The sequence below is a fragment of the Gekko japonicus genome, unplaced genomic scaffold (genome assembly GCF_001447785.1).
Source record: "Gekko japonicus isolate JY-2015 unplaced genomic scaffold, Gekko_japonicus_V1.1 scaffold5, whole genome shotgun sequence".
Lineage (NCBI taxonomy): Eukaryota > Metazoa > Chordata > Lepidosauria > Squamata > Gekkonidae > Gekko > Gekko japonicus.
This window is the reverse complement of record NW_015168652.1, coordinates 3,185,589-3,208,325: the sequence shown is the minus strand read 5'-3', so window position 1 is coordinate 3,208,325 and position 22,737 is coordinate 3,185,589. Positions and strand designations below refer to the sequence as shown.

The following is a 22,737-nucleotide window of genomic DNA, read 5'->3' as shown; positions in this document are numbered from 1 at the left end:
ACTTTTTTCCCAGTCTCTGTATTTTGTCAGTTTCTTTTTCTACTGCACAACTGAGTCAGTGTTCTCTCATGTACAGTGCGAGTAGAGTGTGAGTAGAGTTGCCAGGCCAAGCCTGGTAACCAGTGGGAGAGTTGTAGGGTGGGTATGTGACAGTGATGTCAGCAATATCACTACGTCACTTCTGGGTTGTACCCAGAGCCTGATTTCCTCAAAAAGCAGGATCACGAAACTGCGGGGAAAATTGGGTGAAGCCGTGGGTCAAAATGCGGCCGCGCGGCTTCAAGTGGGGAATTGACCAATGGAAATGGGGCAAAGAGAGGTGCGACAGCGGTGCAGCTCCTTGTGCGAAAACAGCCTGGGTATCTCCAGAAATCACTGGAAACTCTAAGGTAAAACCAGCACATAAGATGCTGGCATTGTTTTGTTTTGAATTATTCTTCTTCCACTGCTCCAAGCAACTAAGTGCCGTGGCAGGCAATGGCAGTGATTTTCAGGAAGCCTCCTGTCATAGTAGGAGGCCTGGCAGCCCTGTGAGCCATATTACTTTGGTGACAATGTTACTTGTGTCCTTTGGGAACAATTTGAGCAACATGCCATACTCATGCCATTAAAGCCAGTTGTTTGGCATAACATTATTCTGCATGGAAATTCTATATACTTTTAGTTAATGAGTCTTGAGGTGCTTCTTGAAGACTCTTGACATGTGTGGTTTGCAGAGTGAACTGTGGGGAGAGTGGATTGTCACAGATAATTATCTAACATCTGCTTACAAAATTCTGCCTTTGGTTTCAGAATAGTTTAATCTTAGAATCTCTTGTGTAGAGACTAAATACCCAGAGACTGAACCATTTTCTTTGAGAAGCAACAGAAGTTGTTGAAGCATCAGTGCTGATAGCAGATGGAGACAAAGGGGAAAAAATTCTGGTGGGTGAGTTCCGTTCTTTTCAGGAGTCTCTTAAAACTTTGTTCATTTCTATCGCCCATACACATGGAGTTCCCATCTGATGACAACTGCCATGCTCTGTCTTTCTGTAAATGCTGAAGGAACACTCTAGGATTCTGTAAAGAGATCAAAGCTTGCTTTATTTAACTTAACTTTGCAGCCCACCAGTTGGTTTGAAATTTGCTATTTCTGTGTAGTTCTGTCAGGTCTAAATTAAGCATGTAAAGAGAGGTGTTAAGTGATTAATACAGCACCATGCATGGGCAAAAACAACCAGATCCCTGTCCCTCAGGAATTTACAATCTAAGAACATAAGAAGAGCCCTGCTGGATCAGACCAATAGTCCATGTAGTCCAGCATCTTGTCTCACACAGTGGCAAACCAGTTCCTCTGGACAGCCAACAACAGGGCATAGAGGCCTTCCCCTGCCACCTGGTTCTGGGATTCAGAGGCTTAGTGTAAAGTAGTAAAGTAGTATTTCTAAGATTATGGAGAACCAACAAAGGGGCAGGGGGAAGCAGAGACACTAAACGGGGATCCTCGGACTTGTTGAACGTGCAAGCAGTGTTTGAGATTTTGAGAACAGATAGTGAACACCACAAGAAAATGTTTGTATTAATGTTGCCAGGTTCCTTTTCCCAGTGGAGGGGAGAAGCTCTCCTCCCAGGATCTTCTGGCGTGCATGCGCTATGTGCGCGCACCGCAATGACATCACCTAGAAGTGATGTCATCACACTAGGCACATTGCCAGGGGGACACTCTAGCATTCGGCTAGAAACATCATGATACCATAGAGCTTTCAGGCTGAATGCTAGGGCCAGCGGATCGGGGGCCCTAAAGTGGGCAACTGCCCCCCAGGGGATCTGGCAGCCCTAGTTTGTATCCTCCTTTGATACAGGCACCTGTATTCAAAAGGGTGCTCCCTGCAGTCAGGAAGGTTATGCCTCCTGGGTTCTTCTGTTTTAGAAAAGAAGTGGGTACCAGGAAAGACACTGGAGGATGCCACTGTACTAATGGGTACCACATTTGAAGATGACTTGGATAAAGCTTGGTTACAGTGTGGACTGGGATTAAGGAGGAAAGCAGAGAGTCTGCATGGGAAAGGCGGGTTTTAAGCAGGATTTCAAGAGAGGGGAGTGGCAAACAGCTGCATTGTCTTTGGGCCCTTCTCTTGTACCTCCAGAATGCTGTCAGTAGACAATATATGCCACCACCCTTAGAGTCAAAGATGAAATGTCAGATGGAGGGAAGGATGCAAGAAAACATCAAATGCATATGCAGGGCATAAAACAGCTACACTCATGTCTCCAACCACTTTGTCCGGATGAAGGTTGTTGAGCGGTTCAACACCCTTCAGTTTCAGACACAACTGGATTCTACTATCAGTGTGTAGATTTCTCCAAGTAATTTAATTTTAAAACTGGGCGTTGTTCCTGTACTCATAGCTTTGGCCTGGTGGTTTTCATGAGACTTCCCTTGAAAACCACCATAAAATTCAGTGCACACCTGAGATGAAAGCATTATTTTTTTTCTTTTGCCCAAGTTAACTCAAGTTGCATCACAAAACACCTTGAAAATACATGCTGAGGCTCAATTATTCCTCAGGAAGGATACAGAAAACCATATGTTCATTTGCAGTAAAAGAGCTATTCAGTTCCTCCAACAGATTGCTTAAGGACGCTGTATGTAGTGAGACATTTATATGATGAAAGGCAGTACAATGAGCAGACTGTGGCTTATCTTGCAAACAAGTGGAAACAAGGTGGCCTCCTTCCAACTATATAGGTTTCTAGGTCAATAGAATCCATGTAATAAATACTAACAGTTTTCTACCAGTCTTCTTTGCCAACAGTATCCAGACCAGAATAACTCATTGGAAACTTGGGAAAGTTTCAAAAATTTCCCAAAGAATGCATAACACCATTCTTCAAACAATTGAGATGTTGGTTTTCGGTTTGGATCCGTGTGGATGAATGATAAAGTTTTACCTAATAGCACTGTAACAAGAAATCAGACTACACACAAAACATCCTGTTTCCAAACACAGAAGAATTTTCATAGAACTACAATAATGTATGGCAAGGACAACTTTAATTGGCGATGAAGCCATCTAGCAATGAGAGTCAATGGCTAGCAAATAAGGCTGGGCTTTCTCCAAAATAAATTGAGCATACAGATAATGTTCTTACCTGTAGTTTTATGCAGGTCTTCTTTCATTTTAATTTTTGTGAAGATCTATGATGGATGTGCATACATTTTCATAGACCATCTTTGCATGATTTATAAAAAACCACAGATTTTTGTATCAGATTATTTTCAAGAAAACTCCATGTTGACTATATTAAAATCATCAGTAAGTATATCAATGATTTTAAAAATAGTTTATACTCTGGTTCTCACCCCTCTTAATCTTTTAGATTTCCCAATCCAACTGCAGCATCTCTTTAGCGGGGAACTGCATGGAATCCTTGTACATAGTAGGATGTGATTAAACTTCTTTGATTAAAGACATTATCTACATTTATTGGTAACTGGAAACGCCTTATAGACTTTTTGCATGGAACAGGGGGGGAAATGAAATGATGATTTATGCATTTGATGATTTGATGATTAAGTGAAAAAAATTAGATAATAGAAAAAAGAGGACTCTTTTGTAATTATAGAGTGTTATGTTTGTAACTCTACATTTATAACTTTACTTATATTTGGCATGGAGAAAATCAGAAGCCATTTCTTTATATTCTTTATATATTTTTCTCATCTCTTTCTCTTTCTTTTGTTTTCTTCAACTTTGTATTTCTATTTCCCTTTTTAAAATATCTGTAGATTTTCTTTATCTTTTGGTTTAAAAAGTCTTAATAAGAATTATTTTTTAAAAAGGAAAGTGTGTCAGCATAACCATCATTCAAGCTTACACTCCAACTACAGGTGCCCACATGGAAGAAACTGATCACATACCTAAACAAAATGTGCTGATAATCTTAAATGACTGGAACATAAAAGTAGGAAACAAAGCAGAATCAAATATTGTTGGAAGATTTGGGCTAGGTGCATAAAGCAGAAGACCAACTCATCGAATTCTGTGAAAAAACAATCTGTTCATTGCCAACACATATTGCTGGCAACTGAACAGACTATTGTATGTGTGGATATCACTGGATGGCCTATGTAGAAATCAAATAGATTACATAATCGGAAGGTGAATAAGCTCTATTCTGTCTGCTAAAACGAGACCAGTAGATGATAGTGGTATAGACCATGCAGTGTTTTGTTTTTTTTAATCCCCTGAAACCAGGGTAGTTTTATTGGTTTTTTGTTACAACTACACAACTACATAAGAAAGAGGGAAGAAAGAAGAGCTGGGAAGGGGGAAAAAATAAAAAACCCCAAGAGACAGGACAGTAACTGAAAACCCACACTATAACTAAAAACCCAAGAAAGGAAGGTCAAATACAGTTAGTATTCAGTTAGTCATAAAAAACACATAGCTTTTCGTTTAAAACAATGAATTTAGGAGTTAGTAAGTCCAATTTTAGTAATAGACTGCTAGCTTCTCAGTGTGTACAAAGTCTCATATCTTCTTCAGTCATAATCTTTGAGACTTTGAGAGCTACTTGTGAACTCTTAGTCGTAGATCATATGTTTCTCTGGCCACGGCTCCTTCTGCTCCTGTTGGATCTTTGTCCTCTTCTTCTAGACTCGCTGCTGCGCCCTCTTCTGGTTGCCCGTCTTCTTTCATTCCGAAGAATTGCTTCAACCATTTTTCTGCTTTAAAAACCGAATCAATCTTTTCTCTTTTATCTTTATATTTAAACAGCACCCCTTCAGGGTAGAGCCAGGTGTAAGAAATTTGGTTTATTTGGAATGTTGAAATAAGTTCTTTGTAGGCTTTTCTCTTCTGTCGAACCTCAAACGGAGTGTCCTTTAGGACCCTGATGTTAGGTTAGCTGCCAGTTCCTTCAAGTTTTCTCCGGTTGATTCAGCAACCCCTTGGAACCTGAGAATTTTGTTTGATTTCTCCATCTGCAGATTCAACAGCCGTCTATCGTGAAGATCTTGTCTTTGTTCTAATAAACCAACCTTCTTTTTGGTTTTTTTCGCATCGTGCGCTGTTTCTTTAAGTTTTTCCTCAGTTTGGGACGATTTTTTCAGCAGCTCAGCAATCTGCTGTTGCTGTTTTGCCGTACTAAGGTTTGAAGCAGCCATTAATTGGTTAAGACCATCGAGCCGTTCGTTTATGGGGCGGAGCAACTCAGTCAGTGTGGAGAATACATCTCCTTCGTCAACTCGCGGACTCTGACCAGCCCGGGTAACTTTCGATCCTCTTCCTCGAGCCCCGGCCATTTTCTCGCTTTGTTTACACTAAAGAGAACCTTTTTCGCTCCCCTTTTATCAAGTGCAAACTTTTTCGCTTGTACGGTTAAGTCTCTGACACACTTGAGCGCTTTGCTTTTCACCTCCCCCCCTTCTTTCAGAGAGGCAGTACGGTTTGTTTACGTCTGGGATTTCTCCGGACGCCGCTTAGGTAAGGGGGGGGGTAACTCACTTTTAATGCTTAATCGCTCGGTTCTTCCTCCAATTCATTGGCGATCTGAACACAGATCTCTGTTACCTTCGATTCATTCGCTGACCTTCTTGCTTGTCCCGGCTGGCATCAGCTATGCTCGGTAAAAACCGAGCCTCATAGGGGGGGGGGACAGATTGGGGCAAAAAGGAGCACCTCAATTCTCCGGCATTGCGCCATCGAAGAGGTCGCCCCCTAACGCGCCCCCGGCTCGGAGCCTCTCACTGAGACTCACCTGGGGGTGTCACTTGAGGTGGCACCCCTCCCAACACCCCTAGAGCGCGGAATGCCTCCCCAGCATCAGGGGAGAGCCTCCGCCATCGCCGAGCCACAGACCGGAAGTCTAGACCATGCATTGTTAATATCAACAATTAGAATAAAGCTGAAGAAAAACACCAAAACATACATAGTACTAAAATAAAATCTAAGCAACATTCCTGAAGAGTTTAAAGACCATGTAAGGAATAGATTTTCATTGCTAAATTCAAGTGAACATAAACCAGAAAAACTATAGGTTAAAACCAGATATATTATTAAAGAATAGTGTGCAAACACTATTCCCATAGCCAAAAGAAATGCAAAACCTCTATGGATGTCATAAATTGCTAAAAACAGACAAGAAGCAAAATTAAAGGGTGACAGAAATGGAATGAGAAATACCAGATATTCAAGCTAGATTCAGTAAAAGAGAGAGGCCCAAAGAACATATTGCAAATTTACAGTGGTTACTGGAACATACAAGAGAATTTCAGAAGAAAATTGGCTTGTGTTTTGTAGGTTACAGCAAAGCTTTTGACTATGTGGATTATTAAAAGCTATGGTTGGTTTTAAAAGAAATGGGTGTGCCACAACATTTGATTGTTTTGATGCACAGCCTGTACTCTGGACAAGAGACTGTTGTTAAGACAGAATATGGAGAAATAAAATGGTTTCCAATTGGCAAAGCTGTCAGACCAGGATGTAGTTTATCTCCCTGTCTCTTCAATCTGTATGCAGAACTTATCATAAAGAAAACTGGAGTATATTTAGATGAAAGTGGAGTGAAAATTCGTGGAAGGAACATTAACAATCTGAGACACCACATTACTGGCAGAAAATAGTAAAGACTTGAAATGACTACTGCTGAAGGTTTAAGCAGAAAGTGCCAAAGCAGGATTTCAGCTGAATATCAAGAAGACAAACGTAGTGGCTACTGGGAGTTACAGAACTTTAAGGTTGATGATGAAGAAACTGAAATTGTTCAAGATTTTCAATTCCTTCGCTCCATCATCAACCAAAAGGGAGACTGCAACTAGGAAATCAGAACAAGATTAAGACTGGGAAGGGCAGCCATGAAGGAGCTAGAAAAGATTCTTTAGTGTAAGGGTGTATCACTAGGACCATGATCAAGATAATTCATGCCACAGTGTTCCCCATTAGGATGTATAGGTGTGAAAGTTGGACAATGAAGAAAGCTGATAGGAAGAATGTTGATTCCTTTGAAATGTGTTGTTGGAGGATAGTTTTATGGATACCATGGAGACCCAAAATGACAAATAATTGGTTTCTAGATCAAATCAAGCCTGAACTGTTAGTAGACGCTAAAATCACTAAACTGGGGCTATCATACTTTCATCCCATTATAAGAAGACAAGACTCATTGGAAAGCCAATAATGCTAGGGAAAGTTGCAGGCAGCAGGAAAAGACAAAGGCCCAATTTGAGATGGATTAACTCAATAAAAGAAACCATGGCCCTCAGTTTGCAAGACCTGAGCAATGCTGTTAATGATATAATGTTTTGGAGGTCATTAATTCATAGGGCCGTCATAAATCAAACTGGAAAGCAAGGGTTGTGTGTTTCTGGCGTAATCTTCATGGGGGCGGCGGGGCTTCAGCCCCCGCTGAAATTTTCAGGAAGGTGCTCAGCCTCCCCCGGGAGCCACCCTTGCTCCTAGCAAAGCAATGCCTCTGGCCCAGCCCCAGCTCCCCCCCCGGGAAATTGGAAAGTCTACACCCTTGCATCCATTCCACATTCTGTGGCCTAACCTTGCCCCCAACCTCAGAGCTGTCTCAATGATGATCCTTAGATCAGTAGACTTGGACCCTGGTACCTTTTTCTAAAGAACTACATCCCCATTGTTATTGTTTCTGAGGCACAATGCAGCAGAATTGTTTCTGGCCCACCACCATCATACACAGTCACATTGTGCCTGAGCATCCCCTGCTGGCAGGTGGATAGAGACTAGGGCAAAGTGTTCTTCTATTGGTGCTAGACCTGTCCCTTAAAATAGTTTTTCTGGTTCCCACTCTTCTTTCTTTCAGGTGATAGGGAACATGGTTTTATGTAGCTGCGCATTAAGAGAAGGAGTAATCTTTGTTTGAAAAGCTGGGTCTCACTCATTTATTGTAGCAGATTTTTTATTGATTTGTTGCTGTCAAATTGAATACTATTGTTCTTCATTAACTGCCAGGTAATTTTTTTGTGGAAAGGCAGGCTATAGCTCTTAAATGAAATAAAAACACTCAGTGTTGTTATGCAAATGGTTCTAGTCTACATATCTGTAATTCTGCTGACTGTGATAAGTGAGCAGTAAAAGACTAAAATGTTGGGGGCAGGAATTATCTGAGAAATAAAGTACATCTCTGAATATTTTATGCTGGAAATAAAAGTGAGAGTAGAAATACAGTGAATTGACTTTCATATTTCAGCTAAAAATGTGGGAAAGAGGGAAATGGTATGCTTGTTTTGGTTTATCTTTTAAAAAGAGATTACTATTAGGGCTTGTTACACAGAGGAGTAGTCTTTGTGATATGATCCCATACCATTTCAGCAATGGCTGCAAAGTAGAACTATAAAGCTTTGACTCCTTTTCATGGAAGTATTTCCTGCCTCCAAAAGAAAGGTCACTGGAAGGAATCAGATCCTTCATCCAACACTCCTGATCCCTGAACACGGATGTTATTGTAGAGGTGTAAGAAGGCAGTTGCCATGGATCAGACCTCAGAATCATTTTCTGAATTCTAATTTTACAGTGTAAGTTAAAACTACTTTAATTGACCTAATAATGTTTGCTGTATAACCATTGACTTTCAAACTTTTTGTACTTCCAAGTATTGCAAACAGTAATGGGTATTAAGAAACCACTGTTTTCACACAATAAACATCCCCTTAAGATGCATAATTTTGATTTTATTTCATATTCTTTTGAACTACAAAGAACTAGAAAGATGAAAAATCTAGGCTGTATTTCATAGAAGCAAATTAATAGGCAAATGGGAATGCAGAGGAAGTCAACCTTTATTAGGGCTGCCAACTTCCACGTGGGCCAAAGACAATAGGGAACCCTTAGCTTACAAGTATAGCCACAAGTAACACCCACCAAAGGAAGACCATCAACTATTCACAACTATTTATGATTAATGATTATGATAAATAAAAAATTAAAAATGATCAAAATTGTATATTGCATTCATTAAAGAACACAGATGGGTTAGTGGTCATAGCCCAGTAGAATATATAAACACATATCCAAAAAATTGCTCATAACAATTAAGCATTATTTACAAAAAGATCATGTTCAAAACCAACAGTAGGCTTCTCTGTAATTCCATACATAAATAGTGTCCATAGACCTCCAAACAGAAAGCAACTGCAGTAGAAGACGCCCACTGTGGAAAGAATAACCCTAGGATTCCATTGAAGTTATTGAGCTGTGCCTATGTTATTTTGGAACTCGGGTTCAGTTTTACCAGCCAATGTTGAAGATCATTGAAATGTCTTGATTTATACCTGGGAGAGACGTACGGCTGTTATTCTTTCCACAGTGGGCGTCTTCTACTGCAGTTGCTTTCTGTTTGGAGGTCTATGGACACTATTTATGTATGGAATTACAGAGGAGCCTACTGTTGGTTTTGAACACGATCTTTTTGTAAGTAATGCTTGTTATGAACTATCTATTGGATAAGTGTTTGGTGTAGTGGTTAAGTGCGCGGACTCTAATCTGGGAGAACCGGGTTTGATTCCCCACTCCTCCACTTGCACCTGCTAGATGACCTTGGGCAAGCCATAGTTCTGGCACAGCTGTTCTTGAAAAAGAGCAGTTTCTGTCAGAGCTCTCTCAGCCCCACCTACCTCACAGGGTGTCTGTTGTGGGGAGGGGAAGGGAAAGGAGCTTGTAAGCTGCTCAGAGATTCCTTTAAGTAGTGAAGGGCAGGGGTATAAATCCAATCTCCTCTTCTCTTCTTCTTTATACAGTCTATTGGGTTATGACCACTAACACATCTGTGTACTTTAATGAATGCAATATACAGTTTTGATCATATATAAGCTGTGAATTGTTGATGATCATCCCTTGGTGGGTGTTATATGTGGCTAAACTTCCATGTGGGTCCTAGTGATCTCCTGGTATTACAACTTTAGATGTCAGAGATCACTTCCCCTGGAGGAAATGGCTACTTAGAGGAGTGGATCCTATGGTTATTATAACCTGTTGAGGTCCTACACCTCCTTAAACTCCACCCTTCCCAAGCTCCACTCCAAATCTCCAGGAATTTCCCAACCCAGAGTTGCCAACTGTAACCCTCGCCAACTCATTTGATTCAGTCATATTGCCAAATCATGGTTTGGTGCAAGCTGAAAATGCCTAGTAGGAGCTAGAGGCTCATTCATACAATCCCTATATCCCCTTCATCTCTGGTTTTTAATGGGGATGAAATAATTAATTTAATGCAGCCATTTATGGTAAGATAGAGTTGCTCATTGCGTCAAGTGCTATTTTGGTAGATATCTTTAAATCAGTTATACGGAGCCCAATAAAAATATATGGGAATCATTCTAGTGACTTTCATTGTCTGATGATCAGTCAGAGTCACCAACTGGACAATTTTTGCCAGACCTCACAGTTTTAAAAGGTAATGGCAAATGCATTTGTGACTTCACTAAGGAAAAGTTCTGGCAAACTACAATGTTATGCTTTTGTTCAGCAGCACTAATGTTCTTCTAGATGCATCATCCATTGTATGTGTGCAATTCTCATCTAAATATAACAAAAATGCACATTTGAACTGACAGGGGGGGAAAAAAATTATGTTGGCCAATCTGGAACATATCAATAAAACACAGATGCACTGATAAGCTTTTTTCCCCTTTTGTTTTAGGATTCTTTTCACCTTGGAAGACTCCAAAGCCTGTAAGTTTTTTTAAAAATTCTGCGTTAGAATGTGAGGGCATGATAGGGCTGCCAGCAAATGACTAGCAACTGGTGGGAGTCGGGGGGGGGCAGAGACATGGAGGAGACACTGGTGAACAGTTTTACATCACTTCCATAGAGTTTCCAGTGATTCCTAGAGCAGAGTGACATCATTTCTGAGTTTTCTCCAGAAGTGACGTAACACTCCACCAATGGCATTGTACTTTCTCTTGTGAGCCACCAGAGTAGCAGCAGGGAACAAGAGTTGGGGGCAGGAGGTCTCCCATCCCAGACTTTGCATTCCTAGGGCATGATCCAGCTAAAACTAACCACTTTTATGTTTCCTTCATTCCCATAGATGAGAATTAATTAGATTAATGGAATTTCTATCGGACCTTGCCCTGTATAACAGGGGTGTTGAACTCATTTGTTATGAGGACTGGATCTGACATAAATGGGACTTGTTGGGCCAGGCCATGTGTGTCGTAAAAAGTAATGCCAGGTAGCAGAGATATAAACTTTATAAAGGACACAGACAAACATGATTAAATATATTTTATCAGTTTCTGGGTAAGCATCAAGGTGGTGTGCTGCTGGTAAGCATCAAGTTGGTGTGCCCTCACCGCAAGGCCCCAGAGGCAGAGGAAAATCCACATAGGCAGACTGAAGAGCCAGCAGTGCAGCACTGGGCTGATGCCCCTATGCTGCCTGGAGTGAGGAGCAAACCCTTTCCCTAGCCCACTCTCATGGTCAATGCTCTGAGCCTATGGCCCAGGAGAAAACATGAAATGGCTGGGCATTGCAAGCTTCCTCCCCCCTCTTCAGGTCTACTTAGGGTGACAGTGGCTCTCCAGGATCTCAGGTTGAAGTCTTTCTCACAAGACACAGCCTGGTCCTTTTAACTGGAGGTGCCAGGGATAGAAACTGGGATTCTCTGCATGCCAAGCAGAGGTTCTTCAACTGAGCCATAACCCCTCTCCCCCAATCTAAAGTCAACACGAACAAGCCCAGCAAAAAACAAAAACAGAAACGCTTTGGGAGAGCCAAAGCAGAAGGTGCCCAGCAAAAATAAAATAAATTAGAAACACAGACCCACTGTGGCAAGGGAAAGCATGGAGATGGGGAGGGGGAGGCAGAGCCAGTTGCACCCAGCAGATCCAAAGCAGAAGGAGCCCAGCAAAAAAAGAAAAGAAAGAAACACACATCCCCACTTTAGCAAGGTGAAGCAGGGAGGAAGTGAGGGGGAGGCAGGGCCAGTTGCACCCGGGAGAGCCAAAGCAGAAGGAACCCAGCAAAAAAGAAAGAAAGAAATACAGACCCACTGTGGCAAGTGAAAGCATGGAGGAGGTGAAGGGCAGGTGGAGCCAGTTGCAGCCAGCACAGCCAAAGCAGAAGGAGCCCAGCAAAAAAGAAAAAGAAAGGAAGAAACACACATACCCCCTGTAGCAATGTAAAGCAGAGAGGAAACGAGGGGAAGGCAGAGCCAGTTGCACCTGGGAGAGCCAAGGCATGAGGAGCCCAGCAAAAAAGAAAGACACACCCACTGTATCAAAGCAAAGCACCAAGGAGAGCCAGTTGCACCTAGCAGAGCAAAAACAGGAGCCCAGAAGACAGACAGACAGACAGACAGACAGACAGACAGACAGACAGAAAGAAAGAAAGAAAGAAAGAAAGAAAGAAAGAAAGAAAGAAAGAAAGAAAGAAAGAAACCCACTGTAGCAAGGTAGAGCAGGGAGGAAATGAGGGGGAGGCGGATTCTGTTGCACCTGGGAGAGCCAAAGCAGAAGGAGCCCAGCAAAAACGAAGAAGAAAGACACACCCACTGTAGCAAGGCAAAGCACGAAGGAGGGGAGGGGGAGCCAGTTGTACCTGGCAGAGCCAAGTGCCAGATTAAAGCCTTAGGCCCCACAGGCTGTATAATTAGTTCTAAGTATATGGGCCCCGTTCATACGAGCCCATTTGGGCCGGGAGCGGGACGGAACTGGGGCGGAGCAAACAGGCGCGATCTCACCTCAACATCTGGCGAGCGTGCCGTCTCCGTCCCTGATCCGTCCCAACGGCCCAAACTGCGCCACAAAAAACAACCACCTCTCTAGGTGGTTGCATCCATTGGTGCGGCGCAGGCAGGGCTGTGGGATCGGTGGCGCGTCCTTGCGCCGCCGCATCCCGGCCCCCAGCCGTACTGCGCATGCCCGAGCATGCGCAGTTCGGCAGCCTCCCCCCTCCCCTCTGACTTTTCCTCCCCGGCATCTGAGCGTGCCGGGGAGTGCTGCGCCGCGGCTAGGGGATCCGTGGGATCCCGCCGCGGCGTCTCAGGTTTGGAGCGGCTCTGCGTAGCCGCGTTTCAGCCGGCCCGTGTGCCCGGGGCCATGTATGATCAAACAGTAAATCTTTTATAGAATGTTCATTTCTTCATAACAGCTTCATTTCAAGTAAGTGTGCACTAAACTACAGCCTAAAATATACTTACCAAGAAGTAAATGCTATTGAACTCAATAGGACTTATTTATTTATATATTAAACCATGTATATCCTGCCTTTCTACCTAAACTGCTTTATAACCATAATTAAAAGTTCTGAAAGTTGTCACAGCTGGCACACTGAGTTCTCAAATTTGATGCCAGAAAAGATGGGGGGGGGGGTCTATAACAGAAAAATAAAATTGGCATCTGATGAACATGTCTGGAGAAGTTATGGCAAATTCTTGGTGCCACAATGAAAAAGACCATGTTTACAGTACCCAGTTGCCTCACTTCTGATGTTCTTAAACTTTACCTCCAGATTAATATATTTAGGATTGTGCTGTAAGCTTTGGCTCTATTATTTGTTCTTGGCAATACAGTGGCTTATATGCTTAAGAATTCAGTGCAATAACAGTTCACTAATTAATATTTATTCGTGATATATAATCCTCCTGGTGTCTTTCAGTCGGCTCAGCAAAATTCGTAATGCATTACTCTACACAATTAGTCAGAGGCAAATGGGTTACAATAGAACCTGATTGCCTTGGGCAAAGCCACAAGCACAGATATTCATTATCTAGCTAGGAAAAAAAGGTAGACTTGTGAGGTAATTATAGCCAATGAAATACAGTGCACCTGACCAGTCACTCTTGAGAGAATGGGAAAGCTTAAATGCTTCCCTCTCTTCTTGCCTGCTTAATGAGGTACACACTTCTGTGCCCTTTTTCTATTAATATATTCCCCTATCCATTTTTAATTTATGCTTGGACTACTGTTTGGAAGAATGTTTGTTTTCTCTGTAAGAGAGAAAGTGCTACATTCCCCACATGGCTTAGCTGGGCTATGACCTGAAAATTCTGATAGCGCCCTTCATACAGTCCTCCCCTGAGAAATGCTTGGAGGTGTTTTCCTTCACATCAAACTGAAAAGGAGAGAACTGTTCCCAGCCTATAGCCTTTTATGTCTCATTATCTCATGTAGCTAATTTTGCCAAGCACTTGCAAAGCAAGGAGAATTAGCCAAGTGAGATAATGTGAGATGAAAATTCTTTGGGAAGCAGAGATGCTTTTTCTCTCAGTATGATGTCAAGATAAAAGCCTGCAAAGTTTTCTGAAGTTTGAAATAACTAGGAATCACCTTCATAATTCTGAGCAGTCAAAGCCTGGCTATCTTTTTCCTGGTAGATGTATGACTTTTAATTGTCTTGAAAATAATAAAAATAGCATAGTGACCCTAAATGCATTTCTGTTTCAGACTATTAGTGGGCATGGCATGCTAGGTGGTTGTTAGTAAAAATTAGTCCAGTGGTGCAGTGATCAGGAAGCTAAGTGGCATACTTTATTAAAATAAATTAATCCTCAAACTGGCAGTTCTGGGAATGGCAAATAAACAAAGATGTGTCCCAGGACAATTTGGGGCAAAATTCAAATTAAAAAAATATAAAAAGAGACCTAACTTTTCTGCTTTACAAGTGTTTTATAACTTTGATAAGGTGTACTTCTTTGATGAGTAGCTACCTAGGCCTCAGTTCTCAAGGGAGTGGGCTTAAAATAAACCTTGATCATCATCCTCATGTCTGGTATACCCCATCCACAAAGGCAGCGTCTTTGGCACTGGGGAGCAGGATTTTTAATGCCCAGCAGCTGGCTGTTTCCTGTTTTGGTCCTTCTTCCTGTGAAACCTCTGGAGCTGCTCAACCTATTCTCCTTGTTGGCTTGCACCAACTCCAGGTGCCCTGACAATCAGGGCTTCTCCTGTCTCTCCACCAACCATGTTACAGCCACTGTTCTTCCTGGATTACATCACCATATGGTTTGGGCTGAGTGCAGATCCCTGATCGATCTTTCAGCTCTCCATCAATGGAGCTGGCTGGTTCTCCATCACAGAGTGTTCCAGGTCATGGCGTCAGTCGGAGCTGAAGCTGTAGATGCATCTAAATCAAACAGTTTTTTATTTAGCAGTTGTCCGTCCAAATCAGAGCATGGAGCTGTCTTTCTTTTATGCATTCATTTTACACTTCACTGGTGCAGCTGCCACACATATATGGAAATCATAAAACTTTGGGTTGTTGCAATGGTTCTGGTGTATAATGAGAGAGGCAATGACAAATATTAAAGTACAAAATATGATTTGCCTATTGATTATTTATTTACTTACTTCATTTATACCCAACCTTTCTCCCCAATATGTACCCAAAGTGGTTTACATCATTCTCCTGTCCTCCATTTTATTTTGTCAACAATCCTATGAGGTAGAGAAGGCTGAGAATGCCTGGCCCAAGGTCACTCAGCAAGCTTCCATGGCAGAGTGGGGATCTGAACCTCAGTCTCCCAGATCCTAGTCTGTCCCTCTAACCATTAACCATGTTAATATTTATTATTCACCTGTAGGAAAAACATGATACAGATCCTGCCTAATGTTTCTTTGTTTCTATTTTATTGTAGATGATGGAACGATGGGAGAATCAAGGGAGTCCTCAGACAAGTTTATCTGCTCCAGCTATACCACAGAATATTCCTTTCCCATCCACCCTGCACAGGAGTTCTTTTCCTGATTCCACAGAGGCCTTTGACCCAAGAAAACCTGACCCATATGAGCTGTATGAGAAGTCACGCGCTATTTATGAAAGTAGGCGTAAGTGAAAACAATGGTCCCTTTGCCTGAGCACTTGACAATTTAGACATCCCAATAAATGTACCAACAGTGCCGTCTTAAATGGAATTATATTCTCCTAAATCCATCAAAGTCAATGGATTTAGCAGGGTGTATTTCTGTTTAGGATTGCACTGTAAATCTGACATGATTGTGGCTTAAACTGAAGAAAACAGTGACTACAGTTATTGTGGATAACGGGGAAAAAACACAACTTGAAACAAAACCTTGGTGCATTTTATCTTAAATCACCTTACATTGGAGAATGCAATCTATCAAATGTTTTAACCAGTTAAATTCGGCAGACATTAATTTCAAGAGACATAGAAGGAAGTTGCATGAGCTGAATGGTGTGTGCCTCCTTTAATTGTTTGCTCGGATATATGGGTAAGCATTTTATTTAGGGCTCCTGCTCTGAATCCCAGTCACACAGTACAGAACAAGGAATATCTAATTAATGTTACAGGGCAACTAGCAATGTGATTCTTGTATAATATATTTTGAGGTGTTATTTAAAGTCTTATCCAGGGGTCATTTCGTAGAAAAAGAGCTAGGGGAACTCATTAGCATAACTCATTAGCATATGCCACACCCCCTGACATCACCGGAAGTGTGTCATAAGGCCACCCCCCCACCCCCAACAGTCCTGGCCGCCGGCCTTGCAGCTCCACTGCTGAGCCCCATGAGGGGCCCGGCGGTGGACCTGCAAGGCCGGCGGGAGTGCAAGGAAGCCCCGCGAAGGCCCTCCCTGGCCCCCGGCAGGCAGGGGTGGGGAGAGGCAGGGAGGAAGCAACTTACCCTCCCTCTTCTCCTGCCTCCTCCTGGCTGAATGAGGGCCGGAAGCAGGGGGCGGGGCTTCGTCATGTGCCCCGCCCCGTACCTCACCCGGGGAAACTGCGATCCCCCGCGATCCCCCCCGAAATGACCTCTGGTCTTATCACAAAGGCTGCAGTCACACTAAATAATCCACTTTTGATCCACTTTCAGTGCACTTTTGAATTGGATTTTGCCAGTGCACACAGTAAAATCCAGTTGGAAAGTGCATTGAAAATGAATTGAAAGTGGATTATTCAGTTTGTGCGATAGCCAAAATTGAGTTAAAAATCAAACCAATAGTTTTATGAGTATGATAAGTATCTGTTGGCTTGTTTCATAACAGTGTTATGCTTCCAACTTCAGGTCTTTGGGAATCTTCCTTTAAAAGTTAAAGAATACAAAGCCTGAGGTCCATGGATGTCCTCATATGCACACACAGGCCTGAATCCACCAGAGCATTTCTGTGAACATTAAAATTTCTGCCCCTGGGTCCTTACTTTCTTACATCCCTCCTCTCCATGCCCCTGAAAATACTGCTTCTGCGGGAATTGGGAACTCTGAAAAACAGCATCTTGGATGCATTTGGAATTGCAGCAGGAGGGGAAGGCAAAAAATGAGCGGAAATCCTTCCATCTGCAGAAGTGTTCTGGTGAATCCAGTCCACACAAGGATTCCCTGCTCACTTCAGTGGAGGGACTCTCCATGGACAGAGATGTGCATAGGGTTGCCAGGTTGGATTGTCGTGCCACTGGCCTAAGTGGAGGGATGGGGGGGGCATTCCAGGAGTTGGGCGATGTCACATGATGTGCATATGTCACCTGGAAGTGATGTAGGCATGCCATGATGGTGGGGGTGACGCTCTGGTTTTTGGGTGAAACTCTATGATAAAATCATCCTCAAACCAGAGTTTTGTCCAAAAAACAGAACGTCACCCCTCCCATGTGCCTATGTCACTTCCAGGTGATGTCAGTGTGTCTCATATGATGTCACTATGGGGGGGGGATTTCCTCTCACCAGCCAGCTGGCTGCTGGCAGGCAGGAGCCCATGAAAGGGGGGATCCCTCACCCCCACCAGGAGAATGGTAATCCTAGATGTGCATGTTGGACTGTTTGTCCCTTGAAGTAAATAGGGAAACCTTCATGCTTGAGAATGTTTTGTCGATGCATTAAAGGTGTCATATGCCATAATGTCACTGATAGAAGCAGATTTTTACATTCTTTCACCCATTTCCCACAAGCTGCTGCTCCACCCTCATGCTTCCCTTTCCCCTGATTACATTAGTTAATTTCCCTCTACTTCCTGCGCGGCTGCATGTTGCCCCACCCCTTCGCCCAATTTCTCCCGCGTCTACCCGATCTTCAAAAAACAGGATTGAGTTGACGCGGGGGAGAACAGGTGAAGCTGCGGGGCAAAATGCCGCCGCACAGCAAGTAGTGGGAAATTTACTAATGTAATCGGGGGGAAAGGGAAGCGCAAGGGCAGAGCAGTGGCTTCTGGGAAATCAGTCTTTGAATCCACATCTATTAAAAAAAGCTTGGTTTGTACTTTATCATGTACTTGCTTCTATTAAAACTAGCTGAGGGTTCAACATTTTGAGGTGCAATAGTAAACTTTCCAATTGCTTTTCATGGATCAAACTGTTACCTTAGAGCAGAGGAGTCGACCTCATTTGTAATGAGGACTGGATCTGACATAAATGGGAATTTGTCGGACTGGACCATGAATGTCATAAAAAGTAATGCCAGGTAGCGGAGATATGAACTTTATAAAGAACACAGACAAACACGATTAAAGATATTTTACCAGTTTCTGGGTAAGCATCAAGCTGGTGTGCTGCTGGTAATTATCAAGTTGGTGTGCCTGTGGTAAGAATGCACCTGTAGCACTGGACAGTCTAAACTAACCTTGTATAGTGTTACCTGCACCTCTTGATTCGTAATGGTCTGGTGTGTGCCCCTTACCAAGGCGGGTAGAATGTTAAAGGAAAGTTAGCTGGAATGCTACACAAGGTTATTTAAACAATAAAATAGTTTATTAGCTAAGACATGCAAGCAATACAAAACAGAATACTTACTTCAAAAGAAAAAAAGACAGTCAGTGGATACATATATATAACAAAGATTTCCCATGCACAGAAAGCTTTCTGGACTGACCCAGGGAGACCACGAAAGACAAAGCCTTCCCTGTATCTCTCCCAGAGCCAGTGCTCAAATGAAGCTTCTGGCCCTTTTTTATACCATTTTGGTCCCATATATTTCAACAGAACCATAGAAATCATAAACTGCAGCAATTAATCTAATTGCCCTGTTAATATGGGCCATCAGGGCCCAGGAGATGTTTCACACATTCCAGAGGCAATGGGGCATCCTGATGCTCCTTTGCAAAACAAAGCAAGATAGCACCTAAATCTCTAAATGACAAAGACAAGAATGTTACAATTTCTGGATGTTCTTTGTTTCCTTGACCCCAAGCAGACATTCAGGCACTGTCTGGAGACTGGAGATGTGTAGTGAGTTTCTGCATGTAGGCAAGCCTTAGTGTTGCAAATATCCTGGCTTCCTTGACTTAATGGCAGGGGGATAACACGAACTTATGGTGCATACCAATCTTTTATCCTTAAATGTTTCCAAATTCTTTAGCTCTAAATGTTTCCAAATTCTTTAGGTTCATGAACAATGAAATGCAAATGTTGGTTCCTGTGTAAGATGGAGGAAAGATATCTCTTGAGACAAAGGCCTAGCAAAATTATGTTGGGGATCATCTTCACTGTGCTGCTTTACAGAAATAGAGGCGAGAAAGAACACTATGATTTCTTTATGAAATTAATTATATAAATGGGTTTTAAATTTTCTGAACCATTTTATTTTTTCCCACAACAGTGCCCTCACTGCAAGGCCCCAGGTATAGAGGAAAACCCACACAGGCAGACTGGAGAGCCAGCAGTGCAGCACTGGGCTGATGCCCCTGTGCTGCCTGGAGTGAGGAGCAAACCCTTTCCCTAGCCCACTCTCATGGTCAATGCTCTGAGCCTAAGGCCCAGGAGAAATCATTAAATGGCTGGGCATTGTGAGCTTCCCCCCCCCCCCCCGGTCTACTTAGGGTGACAGTGGCTCTCCAGGATCTCTGGTTGAAGTCTTTCTCACAAACCACAGCTTGGTCCTTTTAACTGGAGGTGCTAGAGATAGAAAGGGGGACTCTCTGCATTCCAAGCAGAGGTTCTCCAACTGAGCCACAACCCTTCTTCCCCATTCTGAAATCAACATGAAGAAGCCCAGCCAAAAAAAACACAAAACGAGAAACACACATATCCAATGTAGCAAAGTGAAGTGGTGAGGGGGAGACAGAGCCAGTTGCACCCAGCAGAGCCAAAGCGGAAGAAGCCCAGCAAAAAAAAAAAAATGATAGAAACACACATACCCCCTGTAGCAAGGCAAAGCAGGGAGGAAGTCCTTGAGGGGGGGACAAGCAGGGAGGAAGTGAGGGGGGGGAGGCAGAGCCAGTTGCACCCAGAAGAGCCAAAGCAGAAGGAACCTAGCAAAAAAAGAAAGAAATAAACAAACACAGACTCACTGTGGCACGGGAAAGCACGGAGGAGGTGAGGGGGAGGCAGAGCCAGTTGCACCCAGCAGAGCCAATGCAGAAGGCACCCAGCAAAAGAAAGAAAGAAAGACCCACTGTGGCAAGGGAAGGCGTGGAGGAGGAAGTGAGGGGGAGGCAGAGCCAGTTGCACCTAGCAGAGCCAATGCAGAAGGAGCCCGGGGGGGGGGGGGTAAGAAAGCCACACCCACTGTAGCAAGGCAAAACATGGAGGAGGTCAGGGGGAGGTGGAGCAGTTGTACTTAGCAGAGCCAAGGCATAATAAGCCTACTTGCTCATTGGCTGGATTAAAGCCTTAGGTGGGCCAGTTCTGGCCCACGGGCTGTACATTTGACACCCATGCCTTATAAGATATGTGCTTTCATTTAAAATTCCAAAAGCAACATGAATGCTGTTTGCTATTAATTAAGCTAGCAGTCTATGGCTTGTTATACCTGCTTTTTCACACCTGGCCCATCCATGTTCACCCCAAGCTGCCTACAACCTTCAGAGCCTGAGAAAGAGATAAGAAATGCTCATTGTCACACCTGGAATCATAAGAGATTATCTGAAAGTATAGAAAGATGCATTGACTGGACTCCACTGAAGTCACCTTTGCACATACAACTTGATCTTCTCCATTGACTAATATGGAAGAGGCCTACTTGACTGCACATTGAATTATTCCTTGAGTTGCCAACTCTGTAGGCACAAAATCCTCTAAAGCAGCCATTTCCTCCAAGGAAACTGTCATCTAGAAACCAGTTGTAATTCTGGGGGATCTCCAGGCCCTACAGAGAACTTGGCAACCCTAGAGAAAATTGTTTCACTCTTTAACTCTCAAACCCCCCCCCCCAAGGCGGCTTTATTTTCACTGGAAGAAACTTATGGATACTTGCATTTTTTTTTACTCCAGTACAAAAACAGCAGCTTGGGGAAAGCTTTCTCTGTCTGCCAACTCTGTAGGAGGTGCAATCTGTGGGCCCAGAAGAGAAAGTCTTCTCCCTGGTGGCACCAGGCTATGGAATACCCTGTTCCAGGAGACGTAGATGCCCCCTCAGTGTTGGCCTTCTGGAGATCAGTTAAAACAATAGTTTTCTGGAGGGGCCTCTGAGGGATTAAATTATTCCCCAAAATAGATTTGTTTTGTACTGAGTTTTATTGAGGGGGTTGGATTTTGGTATGTTTTGTTGTTCAGTCGCACAGTCGAGTCCGACTCTTCGCGACCCCATGGACTAGATCCCGCCAGGCCCTCCTGTCTTCCGCTGTCTCTAATGTATTATCTCTTTTTAATATTTTCACTTAACTTGCCCTGGGCCCAGTGTTTCTTTTTAGTAATTGTATGGTTTAATTTGTTTTTATTTTTATGTAAATATCATTTTTTATTTATTGTAACCTGCCCTGAATGCCTTGGAAACATCAGGTATAAAACCTATAAATGCCTACATTTCAGTGGGAAAATAGCATGGGGGGGAATGTTAAATAGTTGCCCTCCCAGTTTTACAACCACATTGTACAAAAAATAATTGCTAGGAAAGGTAATCATGAGATGACACATAACATGAAGGAGTATCCATATAACAGCATTTTCAGAGGATGTCCCAGTATTACCAGGAGTTCACAAGGATCATTTCATAAATGCTATTCAGACCTTAAATTTAAGCAGCAGGCAAAGGCTAATAGAATAATTGTTATCCACTTTAAAAACTGTTAACAGTGTCTGCTGAATGTTGCTTACAAAAGATGTTCCTCCAAATTATTTTACTTCATATCAAAATAAAACCACTGTTGCCTCTCTACACTGTACCAAACACATACCTTCTGTCTTTCTGTCAATCCAGTCACAACCATACCCACCCAGGGCTGTTTTCCTGGGAGAATGGACTGGACCTGAGTTCCGGAACCTCTTTGACAAAATTCTTTTTTAAATGTTCAAAAGTTGGTGCGTTTTCAGTATACAAGATGAAAACTTCATATCCTTCTTGAGAGTTCCAGCACCTCTTAAAAATAAAAAAAAGCCCTGCCCGTGACCCATTAGTCAATTCTACCTAGGATCCCCATAACCCCATTGGTGGTGGGAGATCTCCTGCCCCAGCAACTATTGCCCACTGGTACACCAGCAGCCAGTGGGGGAGGGAAATGTTTTGAAAATTGCTGTCGCTTCTGGAAAACACCTGGAAGTGGTGCTAGAAATCGCCAGAAACTCTGTGTTTCAGTTATTCCTAAAGAGACATGATATCACTTTCAGGTTTTCTCCTGGAAGTGATATCACACTGTCACTGATAGTCCTCCCCCCATGTCCCTGCCCCCCAGATCCTTACCAGTTGCCAGGTATGGCCTGGTAAGCCTAATTCCAGCCCCCTTTGATTATTTTGAAGATCATTAGTGCAAAAAGCTATGGATAATGATGTGTTTTAGGCTATAAATATTCTCTATAGCATCAATTAAGGCAGCAGTGCTTGGAAAAAAATCTCCAAATGATGACCTAAATTTAAAACAACAGTGTTGAAATAACCTCCCAACTTCATGGAAAGTGGCAACTTGTACAGGGAAA

The 22,737-nt window shown here is 42.9% G+C and overlaps 1 protein-coding gene across 1 annotated transcript in view; it reads left to right on the top strand.

Annotated features, from left to right (window-relative positions):
- The window catches only part of MAGI2 (membrane associated guanylate kinase, WW and PDZ domain containing 2), a 959,850-nt gene that overhangs the window by 802,429 nt on the left and 134,684 nt on the right, over positions 1-22,737 (top strand). The window contains exons 11-12 of the mRNA XM_015415060.1: positions 10,645-10,676; positions 15,583-15,772. Coding sequence (XP_015270546.1) covers positions 10,645-10,676; positions 15,583-15,772 — 222 coding nt within the window. The remainder of the gene's footprint in view (positions 1-10,644; positions 10,677-15,582; positions 15,773-22,737) is intronic.